Below are 18,339 nucleotides of genomic sequence, written 5' to 3'. Positions count from 1 at the left end.
GGATTTTAACTTTCCAAATATAGACTGGAACTGCCATAATGATAATGGTTCAAATGGAGAGGAATTTGGTAAGAGTGTACAAGAAAGTTTTCTGTGTCAGTATGTGAATGTACCTACTAGAGAAGGTGCAAAACTTGACCTACTCTTGGGAAATAAGGCAGGGCAGGTGACTCAGGTGTCAGTGGGGGAGCACTCGTCTAGTGATGATAATTCTATTAGTTTTAAAATAGTATTGGAAAAGGATAGACCAGATTAAAAATTGAAGTTTTAAATTGGAGGAAGGCTAATTTTGAAGGTATTAGGCAAAAACATTCAAAAGCTGATTGGGGGCAGATGTTTGCAGGTCAAAGGAAGGCTGGAAAATGGGAAGCCTTCAGAAATGATATAATGAGTGTGCAGAAAAAGTATATTCCTGTTAGGGTGAAAGGAAAGGCTGGTAGGTATAGGGAGTGCTGGTTGACTAAAGAAATTGAGGGGTTGGTTAAGAAAAGAAGGAAGCATATGTCAGATATAGACAGGAGAGATCGAATGAATCCTTAGAGTACAAAGGCAGTAGGGGTATACTTAAGAGGGAAGTCAGGAGGGCAAAAAGGGAACATGAGATAGCTTTGGCAAATAGGGTTAAGGAGAATCCAAAAGGGTTTTACAAATGCATTAAGGACAAAAGGGTAACTAGGAAGTGAATAGAGCCCCTCAAAGATTAGCAAGGCAGCTTTTGTGTGGAGCCACAGGAATTAGGGAAGGTACTAGACGAGTATTTTGCATCCGTGTTTACTGTGGAGAAGGACATGGAAGATATAGAATGTGGGGAAATACATGGTGACATCTTGAAAAATGTCCATATTACAGAGGAGGTAGTGATGAATGTCTTGAAACGCATAAAGGTGGATAAATCCCTAGGTCCTGATCAGGTGTACCCGAGAGCTCAGTGGGAAGCTCAGGAAGTGATTGCTTGGCTTCTTACTGAGATATTTGTATCATCGATAGTCACATGTGAGGTGCCAAAAGACTGGAGGTTGGCTAACGTGGTCCCAGTATTTAGGAAAGGTGGTAAGGACAAGCCAGGGAACTATAGACTGGTGAGCCTGACGTCAGTGGTTGGCAAGTTGTTGGAGGGAATTCTGAGGGACAGGATTTACACGTATTTGGGAAGGCAAGGAATAATTAGGAATAATCAACACGGCTTTGTGCATGGGAAATCATGTCTCATGAACTTGATTGAGTTTTTTTTTGAAAAAGTAACAAAGAGAACTGATGAGGGCACAGCGGTGAAATGATCTATATGGACTTCAGTAAGGCATTCGACAAGGTTTCCCATGGGAGACTGACTAGCAAGGTTAGATTTCACTGTATACAGGGAGAACTAGCCATTCTGATATAGAACTGACTGAAAGGTAGAAGACAGAGGGTGCTGGTGGAGGGTTGTCTTTCAGATGTTGTGAAACTTGGAAGGATTCAGAAAAGATTTAGAAGGATGTTACCAGTGTTGAAGGATTTACGCTATAGGAAGAGGCTGAATAGATTGGGGCTGTTTTCCCTGGAGCATCGGTGACCTTATGGAGGTTTATAAAATCATGAGGGGCATGGATAGGATAAATAGACAAAGTTTTTTTTTCCCTTGAGTGGGGAGTCCAGAACTAGAGGGCGTAGGTTTAGGGTGAGAGAAGAAAGATATAAAAGAGACCTGAGGAGCAACTTTTTCACGCATATAGTAATGTTTATATATAATGATCTGCCAGAGGAAATGGTGGAGGCTGGAGCAATTGCAACATTTAAAAAGGCATTTGGATATGTATATGAATAGGAAAGGTTTTGAGGGTTATGGACTATGTGCTGGCAAATGGGCCTAGATTGGGTTGGGATATCTGGACGGCATGGATGAGTTGGACCAAAGGGTCTGTTTCTGCACTGTACATCTCTAATTAGGTGGTTGATATGTGCTTTTTTTTCAATATTTTTGGTTCAACACAACTTTCTGCAACTATAATTGAAGATGTCTAACTTTGCTAATCTATTCATTTAATTGACAGAACGAATCTCAAGAGTGTGTTATTGGATTTAATATGCTTAATTATAGAGCATGTAAAATTCTTTGGAAATCATGTGTAGAACATCACACATTCTTTCAAGCAAAGAAGCCACTACCTCAAGAGAAAAAAATGCTTTCAAACTATTTTACACTCGGCCACAGAAACCAGAACAGGTTTGCTTGCATTTGTAATTCTTTTAAGAAGTAATCTTCAACTGTTTGCAGAGATGTGCATTTATTCATCTAACATTACAGCTCAGTATGTCACAACAGATATATAGTCGTTTAATTGTTTTCATGAATTAATGGGTGTACTGACTTTCATGATCACTCATAGTATCAGTAACACAGTCCATTCTGGATATTGTCGAGTGAATAATCCTTGTAATCTTTACCCAATTTTCGTTTACTTTTTTGCCCTAGTTCGTGCATTCATCCTGTTTGCACAGCAAACAATGCAAAATTATGTCTTGAACAAAGATTTACTTTTGCAGTACTTTTTAAAAACAGGTTTTCAATGTAGATATACTTGGATGTTTGTATTTATTTTTCAGATTATTTCATTTCAAGAACATTGGCTTGCGGTTCATGGCAAATTAGTGGAGACATAAAACACATGAAAAGAAACATAAGACGAGAGATATTTAGTTCAGATATGGAAGTATTGGTTTAGGTAACCAAGTTTATTTTTAGGATGAAGTAGGCTAGCTAGAATTACTTAAGAGTAATCATATCAAGAGGGAAGAAAGGCATGAACCAGAGTTTCAGCAATAAGGAGCTGAGGCAGAGAACACAAGAATAGTCCCATCAGCCTTTTGAACCTGTTAGACCATTCAATGAGATCATGGCTGATCTCTGGCCTAACTCCATATATCTGCTTTTGGCCCATATCTCTTAATACCTTCTAATTAACAAAAGTTTACCTACTTCGTATTTAAAATGGACAACTGATTTAGCAATAACTGACGTTTCTGGAAGAGAGTTCCAAACACCTATCACCCTTTGTCACAGAGCTTCCTCACATCTCTCCTGATTAGCCTGACCCAAATGTTTTTGACTAAGCCTCCTAGTTCTCGAATCCCCAACCAATAGAAATAGTGTTTCTGTTACCTACCTTGTCTTTTCCTGTTAATATCTTGAAGACTTTGATTAGATCACCCCTTAGCCTTCTAAATTCTAGAGAAGACAGGCCTAATTGGTGTAATCTAGCTTGCATAATTGGGGTGGTACAGTGACTCAGTGGTTAGCATTGCTGCCTCATAGTGCCAGGGACCCGAGTTCAATTCCCGCCTCAGGTGGCTGTCTGTGTGGAGTTTGCATGTTCTCCCTGCGTGGGTTTCCTCCGGGTGCTCCGGTTTCCTTCCACAATCCAAAGATGTGCAGATCAGATGAATTAACTGTGCTAAATTGCTCATAGTTGTAGATGCACGAGTCAGGGTATGGTATAAGGTAGGGGAATGGTGTTGGTTGGGTTACTTTTTGGAGGGTCGGCATGGGCTTGTGTGGCCAAATAACCTGTTTCCTCACTGTATGGAATCCAGGAATCATTCTTTGTAAGCCTATGTTATACTCCTTCCAAGGCCAATACCACCTTCCTAAGGTACAGCATAAGACAATGTTGGATAATTGGAAGTTGATGACGTGCATGAAGTTATGTGGTTAGAAACTCACTGAGCTTGTGGACACCCTTGTTAAGCCTCCAGTTTCCAGAATGTGATTGAGTCAGTGCTAATGGAGCAAAGTTTGTGGTGATAAGCTAGAGTGATGACTTAATAATGTTTAGGTAGAGGGAGTTTCTGCTCCTGCACTGTGTATTGGACAGGTAGACTGATCATTTAGAGGGGCAAAGAGACATCGACAGAATTGAATATTATCAACATATGTACTGAAACTGATGCTGCGTTTTCAATGAAGTTAAAAGGGCAGAAATAGATGCAAAATAATGAGGTTAAAATAGATCCTCCGGAACACCTAAAGTAAAAATTAGGAATGGGATGAGAAAGCATTACAAGTGATTCTCTCTCAATGTTTAGAAGGACAAATACAGTCATACTTAACCGAGTCATGACAAAAAGGCTTTTGCAGAAGTGGATTGTGTGATTAACTATGTCAAAAGCTGCAAGCAACACAAGTAGGGATAGTTTTCATTTATCACAGTCGTATCAGGTTTAGGTAACCAAGTTTATTTTTAGGATGAAGTAGGCTGGCTAGAATAAAGAGTGATCATATCAAGAGGGAAGAAAGGCACGAACCAGAGTTTCAGCAATAAGGAACTGAGGCAGAGAACACAAGAATAGTCCATTCTTACACCTAGGCCCTCAAACCCAGAGGCAGGGACAGTACCACTGTGTCTTCTCAGCTAAAAACTTTGACAACAGGTATTTTGGTACTGTGACAGGATAGGAAGCCTGATTTGAGGGATGTACGCATGAAGTTCTTTCATGAAGGGAACATGCTTGGGTTCTAAATAAAATGTCTAAGGAGCCTGGAGAGCAAAGAGAAATTGTAAATATGATTTAGAATTTATGAAAATAGAGGAGTCAAGGTTTTTTTTTGAGGCGGTCATGGTGATGGTTTTTTTAGGTTAGATTAGATTACTTACAGTGTGGAAACAGGCCCTTCGGCCCAACAAGTCCATACTGACCGCCGAAGCGCAACCCACCCATACCCCCTACATTTACCCCTTAGCAAACACTACAGGCAATTTAGCATGGCCAATTCACCTGACCTGCACATCTTTGGACTGTGGGAGGAAACCGGAGCACCCGGAGGAAACCCACACAGACACTGAGAGAACGTGCAAACTCCACACAGTCAGTTGCCTGAGGCGAGAATTGAACCCGGACCTCTGGTGCTGTGAGGCAGCAGTGCTAACCACTGTGCCACCGTGCCGCCCCTGTATGTGTATTATATCAAACTTGATATTTAAAAAGAGTGAATAAGTTTGGATTCTCCAGCTTTTGTTCTTTACCTTGAAAGGACATGAAACTAAAAAAAGAATCACAATTTTAAAGTTTTTAATCTTTGTTTGCCATAGGACAATTGCCAATCAGTTCTGTCATCGTGTCATTGGTGGCATGGTCTGGAATCCAATATTAAGAAAGTCTGTATCAGTTGAACAGTTGGAAACCAGAAGTCTGCCTTCGCGCTCTCCACCATCTACACCCGATTGGTAAATAACTTAACAAAAATGTTTTATCCCATTATAGGAAGCTAACATCTTTATTGTTTGGAACTAGAATAAAGAGAACAGCACAATAGTATAACACACGTGTTCTAATATGTCCTGCAAGTGTGACAGGAAATGTGACAGATACCAATTTCATTGGGATATGTGCCTGAAAGGCCATATTTTGCTGAAATAAAATGCCAGAGATGACATCTTCTCATTCAACCAATGCACAGCTCCAATATAAAGTCACATTGGTCAATTCCTAAGAATCAGTCAGCTGCCTTTCCCCTCAGCTAGAATAATTATTTTTAATTAACCTGTTCAGACATGTTGAAACACACTGAGGGCACTTACACCTAGGCCTTCAAACCCAGAGGCAGGGATGGTACCACTGTGTCTTCTCAGCTAGGATAGATATTTATTAATCAAACTGTTCAGAGATGTTATTACACATCTTTGGAGAAGGTGGGACTTGATCCTAGGTCTCCTGGCTCAGAGGTAGAAACATTCCACCTCTGTCATAAGAGCCCGCCCTCGCAGCTCGGATAAATAGCAGACGGAAATTAAGAACAAATGTGGAACATTTGCTATTACTAACAAATTAGTTATACAAGTTTGAAGATAGAAGCTGTGGCCCTGAGCATATTGGTTGTAGGAGTCTATGTTTGGACCTGAGCCCACATGAAGATTAGAATCTCAAATTCCACAATTAAGCACCCACAAAGACGCAGACAATTAACTAAAATTATCACATTGAGATGCCCCAAGCAAATAGGAAAAATTGCATTAGACAATTATAGAACAGTAAATTCTGATGCGATATTTGGCTGGATTTGAGTTATCCACTTAAATCAACTCAATAAGATTAATAGAATATTCTACCCAACACCCGGTGTAGAATGGAGTATGGGTAGAAAATCATTTAACTTGTGATTTTTGCAAGAAAATCTCTATCTGACAGTTTATTTTTCTATTTGTATAACATCTGTCTGCACAGTGGTGTGATATTCCATTGGACAGGACGGGTCCAAAAAATGACTCATTCACCATTGTAACCAAATAATTGTAACAATTTTGAAAGAAACGACCTTTGTTCAAAATGTTTTCTAACTATTCTACAACCCCATTTATCTATGTTGTCAGGGGTGCAGCTTGACCTGTGTACCATGTTTTGAGACGAATAGTATTTTAGAGAGATTGATATAAAAGGAATGTTTAACTTCAATGTAATTACTAAAATCTCTCACTGGATTGCATACCGTTGTTCAAAGATCTAATCCCCTTCCACTTTATCATAATGCACACTTTTATTACAATTACCATGCAATTTCAGATTGTCTTGCAAGTTCCCAAATATTCACCGGGTGGTTACGCGGATAGATCGAGCTATTCAAATAAACAATTGTGGAATTTCCTGGAATTAATTTGAATGGATTTATAAAGACTTGACATGCTAGTTTCCCTTCTCTTCCTCCTTGCTCTTGCCTTCCACCACCTCCCCAACGCCCCACCCCACACCCCACACACACACCTAAGTGATTTGTTTCCACAGATATACCACTAGGTGGGGTCCAGTTACTGGGAACTGCCTCTCAGGATTCTTAGTTGTATTTAAATCCACTTGTGATGGTGATTGTTTTAAGATGTGCTTGACTTAAGTTATTCATTCAAGTAAATGTTTAAAGCATACTATATGTAGTTACTTTATGTAGATATTGTCATAGCACTAATTCATGAAATATATTTTGGTTCCATTGAAAAGGAATGCATCTCCATATAAAAAGTGTGGGCACCAGGTATATCCTCTGCAGACCTCACCATAGCCTAGAATTTCCATGAAGTTGGGTTAAAAGTAATCTTGAATTGCTAGGGCAATGGGCCAAACGTGTTCCTAATTCTCCCCACAAAGATGACAGTGATGTCTTACATTTTCATGGCAATCTGAGAGATCTGTCAAGTCTAGAAGAAGGAAGAGAAAATCTAGTTAAGAGTGGATAGTAAAAAGAGTTTGAATATCTCTCCCTCTTGAGAAACATTTGGATGCTATTCCCTATCCTAAAAACGCTGACTTTAAAAGAATAACTCCCAAAAATCATGGGGCTTTGCTTGTACTCTTAGGAGATCTTCACTTAGAGTCATAGAGTCATAGAGATGTACAGCATGGAAACAGATCCTTTGGTCCAACCCATCCATGCCGGCCAGATATCCCAACCCAATCTAGTCCCACCTGCCAGCACCCGGCCCATATCCCTCCAAACCCTTCCTATTCATATACCCATCCCAATGCCTCTTAATTGTTGCAATGGTACCAGCCTCCACTACATCCTATGGCAGCTCATTCCATACACATACCACCCTCTGCATGAAAAAGTTGCCCCTTAGGTCTCTTTTATGTCTTTCCCCTCTCACCCTAAACCTATGCCCTCTAGTTCTAGACTCCCCGACCCCAGGGAAAAGACTTTGCCTATTTATCCTATCCATCCCCTCGCCTCCGACGCTCCAGGGAAAACAGCCCCAGTATGTTCCTGTAGCTCAGATTCTCCAACTCTGGCAACATCCTTGTAAATCTTTTCTGAACCCTTTCAAGTTTCACAACATCTTTCCGATAGGAAGGAGACCAGAATTGCATGCAATATTCCAAATGTGGCCTAGCTAATGTCCTGTACAGCCGCAACATGACCTCCCAACTCCTGTACTCAATACTCTGCCCAATAAAGGAAAGCATACCAAACGTCACCTTCACTATCCTATCTACCTGCGACTCCATTTTCAAGGAGCTATGAACCTGCACTCCAAGGTCCCTTTGTTCAGCAACAATCCCTAGGACCTTACCATTAAGTGTACAAGTCCTGCTAAGATTTGCTTTCCCAAAATGCAGCACCTCGCATTTATCAGAATTAAACTCCATCTGCCCATTGGCCCATCTGGTCCAGATCCTGTTGTAATCTGAGGTAACCATCTTCACTGTCCACTACACCTCCAATTTTGGTGTCATCTGCAAACTTACTAACTGTACCTCTTATGTTCGCATCCAAATCATTTATGTAAATGACAAAAAGTAGAGGGCCCAGCACCGATCCTTGTGGCACTCCACTGGTCACAGGCCTCCAGTCTGAAAAGCACCCTCTATCACCACCCTCTGTCTTCTACCTTTGAGCCACTTCTGTATCCAAATGGCTAGTTCTCCCTGTATTCCATGACATCTAACCTTGCTAATCAGTCTCCCATGGGGAACCTTGTCGAACGCCTTACTGAAGTCCATAGGTCACATCTACTGCTCTGCCCTCATCAATCTTCTTCATAAAAAAACTCAATCAAGTTTGTGAGACATGATTTCCCACACACAAAGCCATGTTGACTATCCCAAATCAGTCCTTGCCTTTCCAAATACATGTACATCCTGTCCCTCAGGATTTCCTCCAACAACTTGCCCACCACACCGGTCAGGCTTACGGTCTATAGTTCCCTGGCTTGTCCTTACCACCCTTCTTAAACAGTGGCACCACGTTTGCCAACCTCCAGTCTGCCAGCACTTCATTTGTGACTGTACAAATATCTCAGCAAGAGGCCCAGCAATCACTTCTCTAGCTTCCCACAGAGTTCTCGGGTACACCTGATCAGGTCCTGGGGATTTATCCAGCTTTACCTGTTTCAAGACATCCAGCACTTCCTCCTCTGTAATCTGGACATTTTGCAAGATGTCACCATCTATTTCCCAACAGGATCTTCCATATCCTTTTCCACAATAAATACTGATGCAAAATATTCATTTAGTATCTCCCCCATTTTCTGTGGCTCCACACAAAGGCTGCCTTGCTGATCTTTGAGGGGCCCTATTCTCTCCCTAGTTACCCTTTTGTCCTTAATATATTTGTAAAACCCCTTTGGATTCTCCTTAATTCTATTTGCCAAAGCTATCTCTGTCCCTGTTTTGCCCTCCTGATTTCCTTCTTAAGTATACTGCTACTTTCTTTATACTCTTCTAAGGATTCACTTGATCTATCCTGTCTGTACCTGACATATGCTTCCTTCTTTTTCTTAACCAAACGCTCAATTTCTTTAGTCATCCAGCATTCCCTATAGCTACCAGCCTTCCCTTTCACCCTGACAGGAATATACTTTCTCTGGATTCTTACTATCTCATTTCTGAAGGCTTCCCATTTTCCAGCCGTCCCTTTACCTGTGAACATTTGCCTCCAATCAGCTTTTGAAAGTTCTTCCCTAATACCGTCAAAATTGGCCTTTCTCCATTTTAGAACTTCAACTTTTAGATCTGGTCTATCCTTTTCCATGACTATTTTAAAATGAATAGAATTATGGTCACTGGCCCCAAAGTGCTCCCCCACTGACACCTCAATCACCTGCCCTGCCTTATTTCCCAAGAGTAGGTCAAGTTTTGCACCTTCTCTAGTAGGTACATCCACATACTGAATCAGAAAATTGTCTTGTACACTCTTAAGAAATTCCTCTCCATCTAAACCTTTAACACTATGACAGTCCTTGTCGATGTTTGGAAAGTTAAAATCCCCTACCATAACCACCCTATTATTCTTACAGATAGCTGAGATCTCCTTACAAGTTTGTTTCTCAATTTCCCTCTGACTATTTGGGGGTCTATAATACAATCCCAATAAGGTGATCATCCCTTTCTTATTTCTCAGTTCCACCCAAATAACTTCCCTGGATGTATTTCCAGGAATATCCTCCCTCAGCACAGTTGTAATGCTATCCCTTATCAAAAATGCCTCTTCCCCTCCTCTTTTTGCCTCCCTTTCTATCCTTCCTGTAACATTTGTATTCTGGAACATTCAGCTGCCAGCCCTGCCCACCCCTGAGCCATGTTTCCGTAACTGCTATGGTATCACAGTCTCATGTTCCTAACCATGCCCGGAGTTCATCTGCCTTCCCTGTTCGGCCCCTTGCATTGAAATAAATGCAGTTTAATTTATTAGTCCTACCTTGTCCCTACCTGCCCTGACTGTTTAACTCAGGTCTGTTCTCAGCTGTACCCGTCTCAGATCGATCTCTTTCCTCACTATCTCCCTGGGTTCCCCCCCCCCCCCCCACACTAGTTTAAATCTTCCCAAGCAGTTCTAGCAAATTTCCCTGCCAGTATATTAGTCCCCTTCTAATTTAGGTGCAATCCGTCCTTCTTGTACAGGTCACTTCTACCCCAAAAGAGATTCCAGTGATCCAAAAATGTGAATCCTTCTCCCATACACCAGCTCCTCAGCCATGCATTCATCTGCTCTATCCTCCTATTCCTGCCCTCACTAGCTCATAGCACTGGGAGTAATCCAGATACTTCTATCCTTGAGGACCTCCTTTTTAAATTTCTACCTAACTCTCTCTAATCTCCCTTCAGAGTCTCAACCTTTTCCCTTCCAATGTTGTTGGTTCCAATGTGGACAATGACCTCCTGCTGGCCCCTCTCCCCTGTGAGAACATTCTGCACCCTCTCTGAGACATCCTTAATCCTGTCACCAGGGAAACAACACACCATTCTGCTTTTTCTCTGCTGGCCACAGAAACGTCTGTCTGTACCTCCGACTACAGAATCCCCAAACACAATTGATCTCTTGGAAGCCGACATACCCCTCGTTGCATTAGAACCAGCCTCAATACCAGAAACTTGGCTGTTTGTGCTACGTTCCCCTGAGAATCCATCACCCCCTACAATTTCCAAAACAGCATACCTGTTTGATATACCTGAAACCCACAAATGCACTGACCACTGATCCTGTTCCTGCTGACATGGAGACAGGAAATTTTATGTTACAAGTTTATTTTTTCATCGGAACATTCTGAAATCTTTAAATATATAATATAGTATTAAATTTATGCTATCAAAGACCTATTCAACTAATAAAGGCTACACTCCTTTGTTCTACCAATAGGCCAAGTCCAAGATTAAGACATGATGCTCAAAAGCCAAGACATTCTTCTGTAGATAACCTTGCTACTGAGATGGCATATATCACAGAAAGTGAAGAAGTGTTTTATAACTACAAGGCAAACATTCCAACCTTTGAAAATAAAAAGGATGTGGAGGCCTGTCCGAAACATTCATCACACAGCTGGTATGTTATTTAGGAGTTTGATTAAATGGTACAGAATTGATAGTTGGTTTAATTATGGAGAAAGCCATACATCATAGGATTATAATATATTTATCACATAGCCATATGTGCCTAATCTTGGACGTTCTAATAATCTTTCAGAATTTTTCAATCAACCCTGAAAAATATTTGACCCAAGTAAAGAATGTCAGTTTAATCTTTTGGCTTTTTCATCATAATGAGTCATTTCGGTTACTCAAATTCTCTTTCAACAGGCTGGAAACCTTTCAGTATAATGATCTGCTTCTCAATTTACTTAATACTTAAGTGATCTTTTCATTCAGAGTCAATGCTAGCCTCGTGTAGATTTGGGACATGAGGGAAATACCCTGCTTCAAACTTCAGGTTCAAGTCTGACTTCCAGCCTGTTAACAAAATTCATTACTGGAGCCATCTCAATGATTGAGGCCCTTGAATTCAGGAGGAAAAAAAAACACCCATTCCCTTTAACTGTTCTTTTATAGTCTTTTTATGTACTCTTCAGGCTTATTGCCCTCCTTACTTTGTCTCTTCAGCAAACCTGGATGTATTACACTCAGTCCCTCGGTGTGATTTGTTCAGGTGGATTGAAACTAGCTGAGGCCCAGTAGTGATCCTTGCATTTGGTATGGTTTTCTTCTGCAGCCTTTCACTAGGGAATTTAAGGTGATGCACAATGAATATAGTTGATGGTGACACGAGAGGGCCTCACGTTTTGGTATAACCCACTGGCTTGAAAATGCCCAGCATTAAGATCGATCAGGGACTATTACCACTTGAAAGGAAATCCTAGTACCTTGTTTGAAGCTACACCACAGGTTTCACTTTTTATAAAAAAAACAGTCACTGGATATCATGGCCAGTTGTATAGGCTGTAATTTCCAATCAAGCGTGTGGTGCTGGAAAAGCACAGCAGGGCAGGCAGCATCCAAGGAGCAGGAAAATTGAAGTTTCAGGCAAAAGCCCTTCACCAAGATTTTCCTGCTCCTTGAACGCTGCCTAACCTCCTGTGCTTTTCCAGCACCACACGCTTGATTCTAATCTGCAGTAGTCTCTTTTGCCCTGTAGTTTCCAAAGACTGGCAGACCATTATCAAACAATGTAGCATTGTTCGGATAACTGATCTGATCGTAAACAAGGGAAGCCATACTGTTCTTGTGTGGATGCTGCTCCTTCAATCATTCATCATTAACAGGAAATGTTTGATGTTATATTAAAACAAGGTGTGAAGTTTGAATGTTTTTTTCCCTAGCAGCATACTGTATATGCAGTCAGACTTTCTTCCCTCTCGCTCAGTGAAGGTAACACCTCATTGATGAAACATTTTTCATTCTACAGTGTAGAGGCTGATAGGAAAAATCATTGTCATGCAGTCGCTTAAAGGCCTGAAAAATAGTAGATTTGAACTGCCTGTACAAAATTGAGCTATCTTTGTTTATGTAAAAGATTAAAATACCAGATTGGGAATTTTCTTGTTGTTAGTCTCTTTCTCGGGTGTTTAAAAGGTGTGACCTCCAGTTTAACGTGGGGGAGTTTGTGGCAACGCAGTAAACGCAGTCCTGACTTGAGTTTTCCCTGGACCAGAATGTGTCATGTTCTGTTGAGTCATCAAGTAGGTAATTGAGCGGCCTCAGTCTTTGAAACCAAATTGTAGCAGACCAGGAAAGCTCCTGTTTTCATACTTGATTTTGTTGTTCTTCAGCTAGTGTCACCGAAGGTGGGAGTTGGTGGGTGCTTAACCATTACAATGTCTGACTGGTTTCAAGAAAGGGGGGAGTCAGCAGGGTGGTCCATGCTAATCTGTTTTTACGGGACAGTGGGATCTTGTTCAAATAACCTGAAATTCGGATAATTGATGTTCGGATAACTGAGGTTGTTCTGTATTCAACCAGTCTATGCTTGTAAATCTCAGAATACAATGTTCAACCTGACATATACTCTGGTATTGGACAACATTTAGTAAATAATACTGACTATTGTCACGAAAGATTTCTAAGCATCATTCTTAAAGTATGGATTTTAAAATAATGGTATATGAGTTTGTTAACTTTTCTGACCGGTGTAAAAATAGCTAGGTCAGACCATCATTCTGAAATCTGTGCTATAACCCAGAATGTATCAGAGGACAGGGATCCCCTGTGTTGATTTACAATGGTTGGGTATAAATGTTGAAGACCATTAGCTTGGTTTTGTTTCAGGATAATTGAGGATTGATAGTTCAGGGAACCCAAAAATGGAAATTTTTAGGGGATTTCGAAGGAAATCTTTCTGGGATCAGAAAGCAGTACTGTCATTCTTCTAGAAAGGATATCAACGGTTCAGGGAAGCACATTGCCTTGTGTAATGGTTTAGGTTGCCAAACTTCCAAATCATACAGTGTTTAATTAGAAATCTGCAGGTTACTAAGCTGTCTGTTTTGAGTAAGAAGACTTCACAGTTCACCAAAAGAACTGGGGAGAAATCAGTCAAATTGAAATTAAAGATTTGACAGAGGGATAATTTCTCTGGATTTGAGTCTGATGTGGAGATAGCATTGGGAAACAGGTTGAGACTTTGTGCTGTATAAAGATCCTTCAAAATGTTAGATATAGATTTTTTTTGCCTTTTGTAATTTCTGTTGCTAAAGAAAATTTGCAGCCTCATGGAACTGTTTTCATATGTGACTATCACATTGAGTAAAACTAAAAAAAATCTAGCAAGTCAATTCAATTCTGGAATCTGACTTGTTTGGTGATACAATCAACTGGGAAACTGGAATCAGAACACTGCACTATGAATTATGCTGGACTACTTAATTTAGGATTACTAGTCAGGCTGCATTGCTATGTCATTAACTTCTAGCATGCACAGTAATTATTTACATGAACCTGTCCTTTGTAGACAAAATGCATAGGCTGACACTTGTCCCTATCCTCAGTGAAGACAGCCAGGCTCTGCCACATTGCTATGGTAGTGCTCTGCCTCATCAGAATGAACCTGTCTGGTTTGAATTTAATCAGTTAACTAGACAACTAACAGTCCCAACTGTGTTTCCAGGCCAACCATGAATCAGGCTGATCTTCTCATGCTGTGTAAATTGTTCTTTTCCTTTTGCCATTTTAATCTTTTTGCATTTCCATCATGACAAGTGGAAGGAGAAACAGTTAACCTTCATGCCATGTTTTTTGGCAATGTTTAAGTTCTGTACTGAAACAGTTATTTAAATAAATAAATTGAACAGGTATTTACTACTACATGGATAGACATAAATAAGCTACCATCTTCTGGACAATTCTTAACTCCAGCAATTCTCAGAGATAAATGGAAGTGTTATCATCCTTTCCAAGGCTATAAAAGCCTCAAACCATTGTTCTGGTTATATTTTCAATACTTGCCAACTAATTCAACAGATTAATTTATTTTGCAGTAAAACACTGGTTCTTGCTATAGATTCTTCCAGCAATTTGAAACAAGGCAAGCTTCCAGCTTCTATTTCCTCCAAGTTAAAATAGAAATTTCACTTCCATTGCTGATAGTTGCCATAGTCACTGATGAAGTCTTTTTTTTTAGTCTGCTTACAGTGCATCTTTGTCTGATTTATTATTTATGTTCTGGATTAGAGTGATGCTGGAAAAGCACAGCAGTTCAGGCAGCATCCGAGGAGCAGTAAAATCAACATTTCAGGCAAAAGCCCTTCATCAGGAATACAGGCAGAGAGCCTGAAGGGTGGAGAGATAAGGGCATTTATCTCTCCACCCTTCAGGCTCTCTGCCTGTATTCCTGATGAAGGGCTTTTGCCCAAAACGTTGATTTTACTGCTCTTCGGATGCCGCCTGACCTGCTGTGCTTCTCCAGCACCACTCGAATCTAGAATCTGGTTTCCAGCATCTGCAGTCCTTGTTTTTACCTTTATTATTTATGTTTCCTGACTAATAAGATGCAAATCACATTTGGTTCAAACTGCACTAATTTGTACACCAAATCCCAAATAAATTGAAACCAGAGACCTTCTCAAGCTCCACCAGTCCGTGACAGCATCACCTGCTCTGTGCCATCCAGTGATATGAGTGTGGCAGCATTTGACTGTATCTGGCATGAAGGAGCAAAATGTGACTCAATGCAAATCTAATTTTCCACCATTTGGAGTTGTACCTGGCACAAATAGGTTTTATTATAGTCTTTGGTGATCAATTATCTCAATTGCAGGGCAATAGTGCAGTAGTTCTCTCGGATAATGTCCAAGGCTCAAACACCTTCAGCTATTCGTCAATAGCTTCCCTTTATCACAAGGTCAGAGTGTTGATATTTGCTGATGGTTGCTCAATGTTCAGGGCCATTTGCAAGTCCTCAGATGCTGAAGCAGTCAATGTGCAACAAAACCTAAACAACATTCAAGCCTGGTCTAATAGAAGAGAGGCTCTAACCAGTTCTCCTCGACGTTTGATGGAATTACCTTTGCTGAATCCTGTGTCAACATCCATTTATTTCCCTCTTATTTCCCCTGATCGTTAACTACAAAAACCTCAAATATGGTTTCCCCTTCATTAAGATCGTTTTGGCTTCTTCCAGTCATATAATTTTGAGTTTTAAAAAAAAGATTGCTGGTAAAGTACAGGTCTGGCAGCATCTGTGGAGAGATATTAGAGTTAATGTTTCGAAACCAGTGACCCTTGCTCAGAACTGGTGGTAGCTAGGAATGATGCTGACTGTTGTCATGAAAGATTTCTAAACATTATTCTTAGAGTTTGAATTCTAAAATGACACTGTGGGTTTGCTAACTTTTCTGAAAGGTTTAAAAATTGCTAGGTCAGACTGGACCTGAAACGTTAATTCTGATTTCTCTCCACAGATGCTGCCAGACCTATTGAGCTTTCCCAGCAATTCCTGTTTTTTTATTTCTGATTTACAGTATCCACGTTTCTTTCAGTTTTTATATAGCTTTGAGTCCTTTATTAATATTTTTTATTTGCTCACTAGGTGAGGGCATCACTAGCTAGATAGCATTTATTGCCCATCCCTAATAGCCCAGAGGGCAGTTAAGAATCAGCCATATTGTTGTGACTCAGGAGTCACATGTAGGCTAGAACAGGTAAGGGCGGCAGTTTCCTTCCCTAAAGGACGTGACCTTGGAGTGCAGGTTCATAGTTCCTTGAAAGTGGAGTTGCAGGTAACTAGGATAGTGAAGGTGGTGTTTGGTATGTTTTCCTTTATTGGACAGAGAATTGAATATAGGAGTTGGGTGGTCATGTTGCAGTTGTACAGGACATTGATTAGACCACTGTTGGAATGTTGCGTGCAATTCTGGTCTCCTTCCTATCGGAAGGATGTGAAACTTGAAAGGCTTCAGAAAAGATGTTGCCGAGGTAGAGGATTTGAGCTACAGGGAGAAGCTGAATAGGCTGGGGCTGTTTTCCCTGAAACATCGGAGGCTGAGGGGTGACAAAGGTAAATTTACAAGGTCTTTTCCCTGGGGTGGGGTCCTGAACTAGAGGAAATAGGTTTAGGGTGAGAGGGGAAAAATTTAAAAGGGACCTAAGGGGCAATGTTTTCATGCAGAGGGTGGTGTACGTATGGAATGAACTGCCAGATGAAATTGTTGAGGCTGATATAATGACAACATTTAAAAGGCATCTGGATGGGTATATGAATAGGAAGGGTTTAAAGGGATATGGGCCAAATTCTGGCAAATGGGACTAGATTAGGTTAGGATATCTAATTGGCATGGATGAGTTGGACCAAAGGGTCTGTTTTCATGCTGTACATCTTTATGACTTTACGACATTAGTGAAGCATGAGTGTTTCTGACAATTGACAAGGGATTCATGGTCATCATTAGATTCTTAGTTCCAGATATTTATTAAATTCAAATTCCACCATCTACCATGGTGGGATTTGAATCTGGGTCCCAAAAATGTTATCTGGGTCTCTGAATTAACAGTCTAGCGATAATACCATTAGGCTATTGCCTCCCAATTAAATCCGCATTTATACTAAAATCCACCATTTTCCTGATGGTTGATAGCTCACTTAGCTTTGTACTCTCCCAAAATTTTGTTTGGGAGAATGAATCTGTTATATCTATATTCCAATGCTGTCATCCCTGGCAAGAAAGCCTAGGAATCATTAAAAGCTAATTTAACACATTTCAGCTGCATTGTATACATATAACTTATGTCATTCTTTTATTTTTATTGGTTTGCTTCAATTAGAAAGAATAGCCAATCCTCTGTCTTCACAGAATTCTAGCTTCTTCACAGTAGCTCTTGCCTGTCAACGACAGAATCCTACTGAAAAATGCTTCTAAACTGTGATGGAGTGGAATGCTCAGCCTTACAGCCATTAAGTAGGTTTTCTCAATTAACTCATAACTTTGAAGAGGATAAAATCTATTTAAAAGACTCAAATTATCACCACCAGTTGTACTACCAAATTTTCCAATGCCACCAGTTGGTCTAATGTTCACCTGTGCAAAAAGGAAGTAAACCTGTGATAGTGTAGTGACAGTAGGGAAGTGGTCTCACTAAATTTCCTGATGACGATCCTTCCTCCCAATTTGAATAATATGAGCTTACTCTGTCATATTCTTGGCCAGGGAGCAGAAAAATGGAAAAATAGCTTTTAAAAGGCTGCAGCTCTCTACTAAAATAGTGGTGATCACAGAAATATTTGCTTGGACCAGACATACATCAGGTCCGCTCTGCCATTTAATAGGTATCACAGAACATGGCTCAAACTTCACTTTGCTTTTCCACCCACTACATATACCCCTTGATTCCCTGAGGGAATAAATATCTGTCTATCAGAGCCTAAAATATCTTCAATGATGGAGTATCCACAAGCCTTTGGAGTAAATTATTCTAAAGATTCACAATCCTTTGAAGACATTTCTTCTGATCTCTGTCCTAACTGATCAGCCTCTTATTGTCGGGTTATTCCCTGTGTTCTAGCTTGCTCAGAAAGGGGAACAACATCTTATGTCTACCCTTTTGGGCCCCTTCAAAATATTGTCTGCTTCAATGAAATAAATTCATGGTGTCAGCCTTTTGTCTTGTAGGACAGTG

General features: G+C 40.4%; 1 protein-coding gene across 5 annotated transcripts in view; it reads left to right on the top strand.

The window, feature by feature from the left end:
- LOC140480570 (tyrosine-protein phosphatase non-receptor type 3-like) overlaps window positions 1-18,339 on the top strand; it is a 220,608-nt gene that overhangs the window by 98,124 nt on the left and 104,145 nt on the right. For all 5 annotated transcript variants that reach the window (XM_072575577.1, XM_072575574.1, XM_072575576.1 and 2 more), the window contains 3 exons: window positions 2,031-2,203; window positions 5,067-5,201; window positions 11,099-11,281. In XM_072575577.1, the coding sequence (XP_072431678.1) occupies window positions 2,031-2,203; window positions 5,067-5,201; window positions 11,099-11,281 (491 nt within the window). The remainder of the gene's footprint in view (window positions 1-2,030; window positions 2,204-5,066; window positions 5,202-11,098; window positions 11,282-18,339) is intronic.

Source organism: Chiloscyllium punctatum, chromosome 8, assembly GCF_047496795.1.
Source record: "Chiloscyllium punctatum isolate Juve2018m chromosome 8, sChiPun1.3, whole genome shotgun sequence".
Taxonomy (NCBI): domain Eukaryota; kingdom Metazoa; phylum Chordata; class Chondrichthyes; order Orectolobiformes; family Hemiscylliidae; genus Chiloscyllium; species Chiloscyllium punctatum.
Note: the sequence above shows the minus strand (reverse complement) of the source record. Positions and strands in the feature narration are given on the sequence as shown.